This window comes from Toxotes jaculatrix, chromosome 10 (genome assembly GCF_017976425.1).
Source record: "Toxotes jaculatrix isolate fToxJac2 chromosome 10, fToxJac2.pri, whole genome shotgun sequence".
Lineage (NCBI taxonomy): Eukaryota > Metazoa > Chordata > Actinopteri > Toxotidae > Toxotes > Toxotes jaculatrix.
In genome coordinates, this window is record NC_054403.1 from 14,283,158 (window position 1) to 14,298,049 (window position 14,892).

General features: G+C 40.3%; 1 protein-coding gene across 1 annotated transcript in view; it reads right to left on the reverse strand.

The window, feature by feature from the left end:
• spock1 (SPARC (osteonectin), cwcv and kazal like domains proteoglycan 1) overlaps nucleotides 1–14,892 on the reverse strand; it is a 91,351-nt gene that overhangs the window by 21,257 nt on the left and 55,202 nt on the right. The window contains 2 exon segments of the mRNA XM_041048015.1: nucleotides 2,136–2,250; nucleotides 14,297–14,380. Coding sequence (XP_040903949.1) covers nucleotides 2,136–2,250; nucleotides 14,297–14,380 — 199 coding nt within the window.

Here is a 14,892-nt window from a genome sequence, read left to right on the forward strand (position 1 = left end):
TACATACAGTCTCTTTGCTAGAAAACCTCTGCACATTAGAATATGTAACAGGTGAGTCAGAGGAAAGCATACTGACCAGCTATTCATTTTTCCAATAATATCTGGAAAATTTAAGAGTTGCAAGGACATTTCACTGTGAAAATGTGGTGAAAATTGTAACAATACAAAAAAGTCTGGTAGGATAAAATCTCAGAACAGTGCAGACCTGTAGCAGACGTGAGATGCTGTGGCTCCTTAATGTGGCAGAACTCAGTGGTTCTGCTGACACATCAGTTATGTTCAGGATAGTTTCTTTGGGCAAACAAAAAACTGTCTGACTTACTTTAGACAAATTTAAGAGCAAAGTTAAGACTGACTGAACAATCTTGTTGAGGTGAAACAGGCCCCTGTATCAGGCCTTAAAGCTTAAATATTAGACCAAAGTCAAATAGATCAAGACACCACAAGTAACAGTTCATCATTTAATCTCTTGGGAGAGTTCAATACTCCGTAAACCTACAACATTCAGATCCCAGGCAGTGTATCATCACTTCTTGCTCTTCAGAAGTGTTGCACTGATTGACCGAGCTACAGTGATTACCACAGCAGATTAGACATGCACAATGCACGGACTAAAAAAACAGCGATGCCAGATAAGGCAAGACAGAGGTAAGATGGGATTTGTAATGGTGATAAACATTGTCTGAGATGCTTCCCCCTCATCTTCCTCCCAGCCAGATCCACTGCTTCTCATCCTCTCTGATCAAGCACTCTTTGCATAAGTGTAGTGAAGCACAAGAGTGTGTTCAAGTTATTAGTGTGATTTGAAAGGCGGGATTTGCTTGGCCAGGGTAATTAGTGTACGCATGGCAGAGACAGCTACAGAGAGCAGAGTGGAAAGACGATCTATGGACATATTAAACTCAAACTGAGACAAGAAAGTGATCTTTCTCATATACCACTATACTTCAGCCTCCTGATGAGAGATCCCACATTGCTCTAATGTGGAAATGCTCTGATTTGACAGTACTACAGTCCCCTCACAGCAGGATGAAGGCGCTCACAAATTAACACTGCAAGCCTCCATAAAAGTTCTTGAATTATAGCTTGCTGCTAATATAGATGTCCGAGCCTGCAGCCAAACATTATCAACCAATAAGGGAAGTCAAGTCTATGCAGAGCTATATCAATTTCAACAACAAGAAGTAGAAGAAACTCTGCTTGGGATTTTTGCCTTGACAGCTGCCTGATAGAGAACAAAACTAATTTGCCTGTGGAAAACACAGCAGTAATATCAAAGAGTGTACAGGGCATTTTCAAGAAGGTAATTTTGTTAGGAGTGAATAATAATGTTGAATCATCTCCTAGATAAGCTGTACATGCTGCACCATAGTGTACATTAATGCACAATATCTGTTTTCAACTATCTGGAGAGCAACAAAGTTTGGATTTGCCCTCTGAGAGGTCACTAAATCTGTGTCATGCTGATTATTGCAACTACTTTAACTCATGCAGATAAAACAATATCATGGTCCAAAGCTTGAGTGAGTGATGCTGTTGGAGAAACACGAATTTCAGGTGAATCATCTGAAATATTAAGCAGCAAATAGGTCTTGTAATTAATGCAATACAAGAAAAAGCATTAAAACCAAGTATCTTAGGAGCTAATGACTTGAGGAAATCAATTAAACCCAAGACGGAGACAAAACACATTCAGATGTCTTTTGGGGGAAATGCTTCTTGAACTGAAAAATTGAAATCTTAAAATTGGCAACATGACAAGGTTGAAAACACAAACAAATTGGGTGCTGACAGAGTCCAAAAAGCAAACCGATAGTTTTATTAAAATTAATTGGTGTTGAGAATATGTGTCTGTATGTCTGTCACTGATGCAGATTACACACTGCTAACACACAAAATGCTGCTTTACTTCATGCTACTGCAGGGTGTAATTGTCTAACCCGCCCTAAGAATCTTTAGCATATTGAAGTTCAGCTTTGCATGTTAATTTTGACTTACAGGCATTTACTCCAACTTAATAGTGATTCCACATTTAAGAAGAAAGAAAGTCTTGCATTAAAACATACATTTTGTCTTTTTTTTTTTTGTAGATAATACTGGTGCTGAGAAATAAAGGTCATATAACTGTTTTTTACCTGTGAGCTGGCTGCTTGTGATTGGTGCAGATGGCTGTCTGGTAGTCATGGCTGACACACACCTTGTGAGGAGGGCAGCGCACCTTCAGGCAGGGATCCTTGGTGGCATCTGGGCCTACAGGGAGAGACCAATGACAAGCTTTATCCCTGAACTGCAAAAACACATAAGTGGAAAAAAATATGCAAGGGAGGAAAAGAATCAGCACAATATTGTGCTGAATTTGAAAGTTGATGCAGAAAAACATCAAGCTGTTCTTTTCTACCAGCTGGTATCTTACATTTTACTAAGTGAAGCAAGCAGAAAAATAATGAGTTGGAGAAAAATATGAAGCAGAATGGTAAAAGGTATTAAGTAAGCGTCAAGTTTTCCGCAGTGTGAGCTGCTCTTAATGAGGACTATTCTCTCTGAGCGTCGACCCCATCTTCTTCCAAATCAATCTCCACAGTGACATTATCACTGTGGCAGCCAGGCATAGCTGGCTGGTGTCCAAGGTGACAAAAGATCAAAGCAGCTCATTGACTCTGAGCATTGTGTCATTTCACACTAGGCTAACAGCACAAACCCACTTTCATTTGACAGACTGAAGAAAAGAAAAAAAAAACAGAAGGTGGAAGAGGTGAAAAAAGACAAAGTGGCAGTAAAAAAGAGAGAGATGAGAGCTTTTAGTTCAAATGAAGTGAGAGACAAGCCAACATCAGGCAGTGGACTCTGGACTGGTGGTCATGGTGATACTGTCAATCACACAGGCTGTGCTAGAAATGGATCATAGAAAGATATGAAAGCCTTTATAATGAACAAAACCAACTAAAAAGACAAAGCCAATAAAATGAGATCAAAGACAAAGTGGGTTTTAAACCACATACAGAGACCATGTGCTGTCACCATGGTAAATGGCCTAAAAATGATTTCAAAACCCAAGTTAATTAAGACTGAGTGTAGAATATATAGATCAAAGCCCTGCATTATGTACAAGTCATTAGCATGTGGCTGTGAACATTATAAAACGAGAGAGGCCTTGTCTACATTAGGGGCCTAATGGGTTATGTTTGAGCCACAGCTGGTGTCTGATGTGAACATCAACTAGTTTCTGACCTGACTAGACACCGCACTGCTGTTCCTATGCTAGTTTATCAGCGTTAAATCGGCCAGAGACTCAGGCATGATGGCAGTTTTTCTTTTCACTGCTCTCGGTAACACTCTGTAATCTCTGTAACCATCAATGAGAAAGAATGAACAGCTACACGTATCAACTGTCAACATACGTAACTCTGTCAGAGGATATGGGAGAGCTTTCTTTATCTTTGAGGTATAAGAACGAACACACTAAATAAAGATGGTGAAGCTTAGATAGTCTCAAGGAGGAGATTCATAGTACACTGCACGCATCCGTCATAAATGAACAACACACTTGTTTCCTCGCAATCTGGGAAAACACATACACAGCCATCTCATATTCTCCGGAATGCAGAGAGATAGTCGTCTATTTTGCAGCGTGTTTCTATCGCCTGCTTGTTTGGGCCTGCCCTCACCTCCATCTATCAGAGCTGGAGGAAACCCGTCTCATTTCACTTTGCTTCAAAATGACTTTATCGCTGCGAGGAAATGAGAGATGAACGGAAGAGAGGAGAGAGGGTGAGAGAAAGAATTGGGGGAGGGGGAAGGAGGGGGATCGTATCTGGTTAACAGAGGATTGGAGGACAATTTTGGATTAGTGCATGACCTCCACTCTCGGACAAATTGGAACTCAGACACACACATACAAATGAGTAAGTCAGTTTATCCACCTACACACACACAAATAGGCAAAGCATCTCATACAAACCATTACACAGATAAAACTTTCTCATCAACAGTAAAACAGTTAATTTGGAGAGACAATGATGCTCTGAATGTGAAATTGTTTTCAGATGATGTGATTTGAATATTTATGGCATATAAAGATAGGAGAGGAGAGGAAAGGAGATGAGAAGGGAAAGAAAAGAAGGGAGGAGAAAAGAGGAGATGAAAAGATGAGAGAAAAGGAGAGGTAAGCAGAGATCAAAGGCAAAAAGAAAAAAGAGGGAAGAGTAGTGGAAAGGAAAGGAGACAAAGGAGAGGAGAAAGTGACACGAAGAAAAGGTGGAGTGTTGGGTAAAAGAGAGTTTTATCCATCTATTTAAAGCTTGAGTGAGCAGCATTGGCGGTTAAACCAGCCAATCAATTGTAATGCAGGAGCACTGCAGCACACTCTTGCCACCTCTCTTTCGCTTTCCTCAATACGCGTCTCTCATCTCCTTTTATTCCTCTCTCCTCTTTCTAATCTTAAGTATGACTTTATTCTCATCATTGTGTGTACGTGAATAAGTTAATTTGCATGAGCAATATAACTTGACATGCCTTATTGCATACCCATTCATCCCAAGTGCCAAGTAAAACTCCTTTCCACAGTCTAAACCACATTTTTACCTTGAAAATATTACCGATTTATGTAAATGAACAAGGTCGCCTGCTGCTGATAAGACTTTGCCAGATGAAGAAGTGTAAAGGATTTGTGCCTGTGTATGTGTGTGTGTGTGTGTGTGTGTAGGTGTGTGCATGAGGTAAATATTATGCTGAACAAAGAAACTTAAGTCATGAGTGCATTCTTTATAGTGTTAGAGGTAGGGTGTGTGAGCAAGAGCAACTGTTGTACACACAGACACCACTACCAATTTGTCTAGCCATTGTCCTTGGCCATGTGTAAGGTTGACTGATGACCCCTGGGTGCCGGGTTACCAGTCTGCAGGGGCGAGACAGATGGACGACTTGGCAAAGCTGTGGCTGAGGGTAGCCAGGGCACAAGACAATGGCAGACCATTAACAAATGGACAAAAGTGTCCTCAGTCAGAAGTAAATAATAATAATAATAATCACAATAATAATAATAATAGTTTATTTGTATGGCACTTTTCAATACAGGTAAGAAAGTGCTTTATAGAGGTCAAAATAAAACAGGCAGTTCAAAGTAAAAAAAAAAAAAAAGGAAAGAAAAAGAAACATCTTTAATTTACATACTTTTATTTGTTTATTTATTAATTTATTTATAAAAATGCATCTGCAGGAAATGCAGAGTGCAGGAGGGAGCCAGTCCATGCCTGGCCTTAAAAGTGAAAAACAAGTATTTTAAAATCAGTCTTAAAAAATGGGCAGTAAATGTTTACGCAGAACTTTGAATAAAAATGGAAGTTTTGAGATAGGTCTGTAGTTCTCCAGAGTGACTGGGTCTTTTTTTTAAAATAAAAGGTTCAACTAGGGCAGCTTTAAAAAAATGATTTGCTCTTCAGAGACCTACCTAACAGGTATGCATGACAGAGCAGAAGGGAGAGAGTTTAGGAGAACATAGATTAAGTTGTTTACATTTACGTTTCTGCCGGTGGGTCGAAGAAAATATATTTTGGTCTATTATTATTTCTAATGGAAGTAAAGAGCCCAGCGCATGTAGTGATGGGGATGGCAGAAGGTGTATGAAACCTACCACACAGGTAGGCGGAGCTCGAGGGGGCATTAACTTTAGACAGCTGGGTGGAACAGGTGTTGATGTCTAGAGAAGAAGTGACAGGAGCAGGTACACGTGTGGCGATGATTGCGAATAGTCATACACCTTGAGCGGAATGGGCCGCATGTGGCGACCCCATCTCTTGGGATGAATCCGGTCTTTTTGAAGAACAGAACACGATCCCAGAACAAGTTAAAATTATCAATAAAATCCAGTTTGTGAGAGCTACATGCAGTCAGGTGTGCAGGCTGAGGACATGGCTAAAGCGCTCAGCTCCGCGGCCAAGGATGGGAATGGTGCCAAACATTAAGCAGACTTTCCACAGCCCTTTAAAACATTAAAAGTGAGAGAAATCCGTTTTTGGTGCGCTTAGACTCCCGACGGAGGGTGTAGTTCATCCCTACATGCACTATTCATGTGATGGAGGTCTGGAATGAGGACAGTAAAGTCAGACGTTTGTCCAAAAAAAGACGGGAACCGAGACACCAGGGAAACGGCGAGGAAACGGCCTCGGAATGGAGCTGTGACACCAGGGTGGAAGGCGATCGGGCCACCGGGGTATCACTTGGAGGACTGCTATAGGAAACGTGATTTGCCTGGGTCAGCAGATGTGGAGACAAACCTGTCGATCAGCTGATCCTTTTGTCGAAGTTCCGACTTCAGGCAGTGGATGTCTTTGCTTAACTGTGAGTACTGAACTTTGCAGTCCACACACACATACGCAGCCAATATAGCTGAATCTAGTTTAAGAGTATACAAAACAACACGGAGATGGAAAACATGAAAAAAGTAATCCGATGATTGTTGAGAGTGGCGTTCTCAGACATGTGGTCTAGTGCTGCCATGAGTGTAGCTGCAGAAGTCGTTAAATGGCTAAAATCGCTTATCCGGGTAAAGGATGTGGTTAAAATGACCAAGATCTAAATTGTATCAGAGTGACGTTGCCTAAAGCTTGATAAAAACTAGTTAAAAGTCAAATCGGGACAGCGCTGCAGACAGGGAGACTCAAGAAAAGGGCACTGTGGAGACTGTGAATCTGTGCACTTAGACTGTGATATGAGATCTGGCAGTTTGGCATATTTACACAGTCTGACACTGACAGTTTGGTGAAGACTGTTGTTTCCAAACAGCAGTGTTGGATATACTGTGTAAAATCTTTAAAATTTTTGTGTATTTCACTTAGAGACATTTACATTCAAGGACCTGACCATTTAATATAGTATCCATGTAGTTACATTAGGAATAAAGGGCTCTGCTCTCCATGCAGCAATAACTATGCTGTTTGGAGACGCAATCCTTCTAACATATACATTAACAACAAATCTTAAAATTAACAATAGCAAAAACACACAAAGGAGCATATAGACTGTTCAGTAACTACCTTACAAGTTAATGTCATATCATATGTAGGTGTAACTTTAGAACCATCTTTCCTACAGCTTTATTAGATATATTAGATTGTAATCTGTGTCAGGCTGTAAAATAATCATTTTTCAGGTATGTCAGATGGCAGAGAATCTTAGCATTGCTATGTACATCGAAAAAATAACAAAAACTGATGCAAGCAGAGACATGTAACTGCCGTATAATCCACCACTGCTCTAGTGTTTTAAAACAGTAAAAAGTATTTGGCCATAGCATTGTCTCTTCTTTGCAAACCTCTAAAGCGGAGTCGTAGCAGTAGTGTTATTTTCTGTTACATTTTGATATCTTGGCTTGGAAACAAAGGATGTAGCAGCAGATACTCTGTGGGATTGTGGTCCTAAATTTTGGACACCGTCAGAAGGTTGATTCTGCTTTTTGTCCTTGGTTGCCAAAGCTTTAAACTGGACGCCAGTGGGCTTGTCTCACAGTATGATCTAGAACCACCATATTTTGACTGATGACCAATGATTTCATCTTGTTTCTCTCATGATTGTCAACTTTTCTGTCAGGAACAGAAATTGTTGGAAATGGAAGGAACATTATGGAGAGGTTGGGGTGGTGAAGGGCAAACGGTGGTAGCATTAACCGTGTCAGCAGAGTAATAGTGAGTGTGTGAATATGACTGGATGTTATTAGTCAGCTGATGGCCAAGCAGCTGGTGAAGCATGGATTAAGCAGCTGATGATGAATTTATTTCTAAATGAAGTGATATTAAATTGAACTGATTCCCTTATTTATGTTTATGTACAATATCTATTAATGTAAGGATGTAAGGTTTATTATTGTACTTTTTATAACTGTGTTGTAATTAGCACTAGAAAGATAGTGTAAAGATAAAGTTGTGGCCCTATGATGGCTGTTGGGACCAAAATTCTTGTGTAAATGGCAGAGTAGTAAGACTTTTACAATCCGACTTTAAAAATCTGTTGACATGGTCACCTTGTGGCTGTTGTACATTTCACTGCTGTGTTATGGCATGCTTTGAAAGCTCTGCTGTTGCTGCAGAGCATCATCCCAGCTACCATCTGGTCAGATCTGCTTTTATATACTGGGGGGTGGGGGGTGGAATCGATATAGTCTTTGGCTGGAAGCTGATGCTCAGAGAGCACAGCAAGTACATAAAAGAAAATATATTCCCTGCTGAAATCAAAAGTTGTGCTGCATCTTAGAGAAAAAAGTATCCTGACAAAAAAGCTTCATCTGACTCGATATGAAGATCAAAGTCATCTTCATTAAACTTATATGTGCGTGTTTATATTGTCTATGAGGGATCCATAAGCTCTCTGTGAACATGTAAAGGAATATATGAATGCTATTAGAGGTTCTTTTTCAAGTTCCTTTGAAAGCATTTGTCTTTTTATCCCCATGTAGTTTTAACAAATGTCTCACCACCAATGTCTCACGTCATTTTTCAAGAGCCCTCCTCATTGCCATACTCATGTCCTAGCAATCATAGCTGTGCTCCTGTGTGTGTGTGTGTGTGTGTGTGTACAACATATCTACAGTACCACCTTTCTACCCTCACGCTACATTCCTGCCATTACCGCAGTTACAGAGCTCTCTTGTGCACATTGTATGTCCTGTGGATGAATTAGGAAGGTTCATGTATTGACTTCCATCACCTCCCTGTCTCCCTCCCTCTCTCCAAGTCCACAGCTCAGAGCCCTCAGGGAGCCACAGAGCAAACACAGTCAGTTAGAGGAGAGCTAGAAACGGACTGTAAACATAGAAAAATTAAGAGACCCATTCTTATTCAGTTTAGTGCTTCTGTTTATATAATGTGGAATTAAGAAAAAAAAAAGAATATCAGCTATTTTTTAATATTAAACATTAGAGGTTGTTCCATTTCTAATACAATTTTATTTGTGTACACTCAGTTGGCAGTTTATTAGTAACATTTACCTCAAACTCATGCAGTCTAATACAGTAGTCCCGCCTTAAATCCTGGCTTTTATCGAGATTGTTTTAGAGAGGTGTTGATCACCAGACAGGTGTTTCTGTTATTTAGTGCCCCCCCCGCCTCCACCCATTAGGGCAAAATAAACTGCCAGTGGGGTGTATATACTAAGCTTTAAACCAAAGGATTTGTTTTTCTTCATGAAAGATAAACTCATCTATACACTTGACTTGCCAAAATACTCACATGTTGTTTGTTGCAGTGTTGTAGTGCTGTACAAAAATAAGTCATTATTTGGAATAATTGCACACAGGTCACACAGACATTAAACCACAGCCAGTGCTTACTAACATCCTTTGTTTAACTGTGGACTTCCAGTGAGATACTATAGGGGAATTTCAGTGTACAAGACTCTGTGATAGCCATGGTCATGTTGTTGATGAAAACCTTCACAGGGAAAATGTAGAATCAGCCTACAGTCACTGAGTCATTGTTAACTGGATTGGCGTGACAGTGTTGCTGTTTCGTTGCACTGTTACTCATGAAGGCGAGCTGCAAACATGGCAATTTACTGTCTACAGTGTGCAAAAAAAAAAAGAATAATCCTTCTTTAAAACGCTCCTGGATGATTCAACCCTGAACATATCTTCCAGCTATTTAATTGCTGCAACACTTCCAAGTGGATTCTTGGCAGAAAAGCACATTATACTTCAAGCTGTAAAATTTTATTACAATTAAAGTTGACAGTAAATTGCCCTACTCGTCCACTTTTTTGTCTCTTCAAGATCCCCCCCTCCCTTTTTTTTACCCTTAATGTTCTTTAAGAGACAAGAAAAAGTGGTTATAGAGAGAGAAGGGTAAGATAAAACACTGTTCCTGTGTCCTCTAATACTGGACAGTGGCCAGAAGAGAGTGCAGTGATTGGATAATAAAGATAGTCGTAGTCCAATAGAAGAGGCTACATTGTCAACAAGCCCTGTCAGAGAGTAGAGGGCGACCTAAAATTAATTGCTGCAGAGCTGGACATGGGTCAATGGGGTGTTTTTGTAATCTGTGTGTATGGGTGTGTGTGCTCCTTTATCGACACCGTGCTCCGTTGCTCTCCATTGTTTGCTCTCCCCAGCTACGGTTTCTAATAGCAAATAAACAAGCTTGAAATTAAATAAACAAGAGCTTCAACAACCACTCCCAAAGAATACATATCTGAATGTTATTAGGAAAAGCATCACTTTCAGGCTTTGATAAACTAATTAAAAAGGTGTTTCTTCTCTTTCACCTGGGGGGCTGCAGAGTAGAACAAGAGACAGAGAGGGAGAAAACAGAAAGACAAACAGATCAGGAGGAGATAAAATCTACCTCTCTCTCTTTCTCTCTGCTTTGTGAATGTTCCTCAGGGTCTGACTGTTTGGCCTGTGAGAGGCACTGGAATGAGGGATGACAGAGAGGAATGATGGAGGCACAAAAGCACAAAGAGGGCCACTGGGAGAACGTAGTGATAGAGTGGATTCGCCATCCAGAAAATTAATTATCGAAAACATGGGTAAATCATATTATAGTGGATGTAACTGAGGAATGGAGAAGATAAACAGGCAGTTTCAGTTTGAATGTCAGAAAAGAAGCTGCAGTGGCTTACGGGAAAAAAAATATCTGGAGAGGGAGGGAGAGAGAGAGAGAGAGAGAGAGAGAGAGAGGCTATTGACTGTTGCTTACTAACTGAATATTCATCAATGCCACAAGACCATACACAGATTCACACTCACATACATACTCACACATTGTAGCGAAAAGCCCTGTAAGAGGATGTTTTGTGAAGCTGTTGCTGGCAGCAAAGTATTTTTCAAAGAGCACTATTAAAGCAAATATTCAAACAGTCTTTGAAGACGGCTTCAAAGCAAAGGAGCATGCGCGCACAAGAGGACATTCATTTCAGGTGGAAATCGTCACAGTCTAAAAAAAAAAAACTATATATAACCTGTACAGCTTGAAGTGTTTACAATTCTAATCATCATCAAGGAGAACTGAGGGAGTAGGAATAAAACAGAATATGCATGAAACTGGTTTGGTTTGAGGAAACACGCAAACACGACTGTAGACTACAGTCGTGCTGTGCACTGGTACAGCTTCAGCTGTACGGTGCTTTGAGCTAAATGCTAACTGTGATAATATGCTGATATTTAGCAGGTAATGTTCTTCATCTTACTTTAGTGTTTTAGCATGCTAGCATTTGATAATTAGCTCTAAACACAAAGTACAGTGCAGTCCGATGGGAATACCATTTGTTTTTCAGGTATTTGGTCAAAAAAGTTGGACAAAGGAAAAATCAAGGTCAAAGTTATTAGGATTTGTCCTCTGGGGACCATGAATGTCTGTTGTTGAGACATTTCAAGTTGGGCCATGGTGAACAGACATTGTCATCCCTAGAGCCACGATGTTAGAGGCGCCAAAGAACGGAAAGAACAAATAACAAATACAAATCTTCACATCACTTCATTAAGCATAGTAGCTAAGCAGGAAGGTTATACTTTTATTCACTCTAATTTTTTTTTTTTTTTTTTTTTTTTTACACATGAACAGTGTCAAGTGGTGTCTTTTCTTCTGCTGAAAGAGATCCACTAGACTCTTAACTGGCCATGTGTTGCTGCCAGACAAGGAGTTTGTGTCAGTTTGACCTTTAGTCGGTGCCAGGAGAGGTCACGATGAAAGACCACGCACTTCACTTAAAGTCTGATTCTTCACTGACACACTGTGATATTTTCCTCTTTTTCCTCTGTTCTCACACATGCACACACACACACACGTACAGGTGGATGACAGATCTGGCCTCTTGACTCACCTTCAGTGTCAGTGATAATTAAATGTTTTTGCACTGGCATTCATTAATCTGAAACAGAAGGGTGAGTGTGTGTGTGCATGTGTGTGCATGTGTGTGAGCATGGATGAGTAAGAGTACATCAGCGCTCTCTATCTCCTCTACCTCCATCCAGTCTCCTCTCCTGTTACTATCACGTTTACCGTTTTGCCAATGTTACTTGAAAAATGATACACAATAATAGTACCCGACTTGACACACTAAAGCTCTGTGTGTCCATTAGATCATCTTTTTTTGCCTACAGCATGTAGTAAAGCCAAAACTGGGGCAATACCAGACTCAATTTATCTATGTTTAAAAACCCTCTTCAATATCCTCTTTACACTTTATCTAGAAGACAAAGCCCAACTGAACACATCATGCCTCCAGCCAAATTACTATACCACGGAGTGACTCAGTCCACTCAGTGTGCAGAGGGAGATGATATGATATGTAATTTAAATGCTCACATTTTGCTCCATTTAAAGGAAAAGCGAGTAAGGTTTGTTTGCCCATGTAGCACATGAGGGGTCAATATCAGTGACTCACTTACATGAGCTACTGAGAATTTTCTGGGTTTCACAACTCACTGCCGGACATGTTCACACTGTTTTAGAACAAAGGCACTCCCAGTCAAAAGCACGAGTGTTAATTTACATCTTTGAGCTGTAGCTTTCGATGAGAGACCAACATTTCCTGCAAACCTAAAGATGCGTAGCACTACAGTGTTGTAACTGGTTTCATCAGTCCTGATCGGGATTACATCAAAAGCAAGAAGAACTGTAAATAACTAAAAATAGCACTTCGCCACAGACCCCGACATCTGTGTTTGAACTGACTCAAATACGTGACGATGTACTGAGAAAACAATGCTATTTATTCAGCCTGACTCTCACATAAGTAGCACATTGTGGCTGTGGCTCTTTTTGTAGATTTATCTAGGATTTTGATAAAGTGAATTACTGTATGTTACCATGCATCTTATCTCACATTGAATTAGATCAAAACATGTGTAATTGGTTTTGTAATTACCTAACGAACAGAACTCAGTGTGTGGTTGCTGACGGCATCAGTCGAATTTCAATTTGCATTTTGATTTACCAATTGGTTCCCCATTTGGTTTTTCCATTTGCCAACCCTGTTATCATTTAAGCAGCACTCTGGAGCCTTGTTGGGGCAAAACTAATCTGCCATATAGTGTAACAAGTACTCTCATTGACTGTCAGTTCAGCTTGCTTGTGCATCACCATGTATGTACTCTTGAAAATCTGCCATCTTTCAAGTTTTAGGGGTGTGCCATGTCACCAACCTCAGGTGGGTGGACATGAGCTCTTGGATTACCTATTCACCAGAGCAGCAGCATCAAAAGCTGAGCTTGAGGAAAGAGTTGAGGAATGTCGCAGAGGATGGCTGCAACACAGGTTTATAGACTCACAGTTACTACATCTTCATCCTTTCATGTAGGACTGAGGGCACACGGGATGCTACAGTGACTCACTATCGCCTTGTGTGGTACAAAGTGATATTACGAGACAGGACAGGCTGGGGCTAACTGGTTAGAATGCAAACTTAGTAGATATCCCTGCAATACAACACATGAGTGTCTTTGACATAACATCAAAACTGTTATTTCTTCGCATTCTGTTGATAATCTTAGTTATATTTTTTAACGTTTTAAACTAAAATACTTACATTGGATATTACCTTTGCTAATCTCAGACAAACAGCATGACAGAGGATTGCAGCTCACTACACCCACATGAGCTTGTCGAGCTCTGCTAAGCTACAAGCACAAACACCAGAACTGACAGGTATGCCACTGTCGTCTGAGGAGGGAAATCTTTACTCCAGTATGTTGTGGCCCATTTGCTACACCTCAAATTACAATGTTAGCCTGCACTAACAGACCATAATGTTATTTCGGAAGCTAACCCTGGAGATGGCTCCATGTTTCTGATGGGGCTGGCTTTGATCATCTTGTGTGTGAATTAGCCATGCTCTATCTGGTTCAGACAACGGGCTGTGAGCTTGGTTATCTCTCTGCTCCATACTGACATCTCTGCACCTGAGAGAGGGTGGAAAACTAATTGTATTAAACACTGCTGTATTATACCCACTGTTTTATGGAAACTGCAACTGAGGCAGCAGAGCGGGACGATTTAAACTCAGTGTAAAGTAATGCCACAGTCACATCGACTAGCTGTCAAAGCATTTATTTCTCATTAACCATGATAATCTGGAATGATCAGCCTCACTATTATACACACATGTCACTGTTATAAGACAAGTAGATCACCACTGTGATCATTATAGCACAACAACACATACAATTTACTAGCTAAATCAGCTGTAACAACAAGAATAGGATGGTTACAGTATCAGAAAACCTCTGGCTGAGTGCTGGCTAAAGGTATTTCTTCCAGTTACTGGAAAAAACCTTCCCAGTCCTAATGAAAATGACATTGCCCAAACTCACCATCCTGTACTGTCTTCTTGGCCAAGCCAGAGTGGGCTTTAGTTCCTGGGACTCCGTATCTAGGTCCAGGTTTAGCCTCTCACTCTAAACAATAAAAAAAATACCCAACAAAACAAAAAATACAAGAAACTGAATAATTAGAATAGTTTGTACATGCTTAAAGGAACTTGTATACGGAAAAGATCCATACCACACGATGTATGAACTCTAGCTCTGTACTTAATGCACAGACACAGAGGTTATTTCAGTCTTCTCTCTGAACTCTCCAAAAAAAAAAGCAAATAAGAGCATTTCCCAAAATGTATTGAGTATTTCTGCATATAAAACCTTTTAATTTCCAATATGAGATCTAAAATCAGAATCGGTGTTGCTCCAAAGTGGCACAAACATCATTTTTCTAATCTGAAAGGAAAAATCATTGTAGCATCATTACCGAAACACAAAAACAGCCAAGGGAAAGCAAAGTGCTGCACCTATCCATCTAGATACAAAAAACACTAATCCACCTTTTCTCTTACACTAACACTGCAGTACAGCATCCCACATGGAAGCAGGCCAGTGGTGGCAGAGCCTCAGGGAGGGAGGAGAGCAGCCAA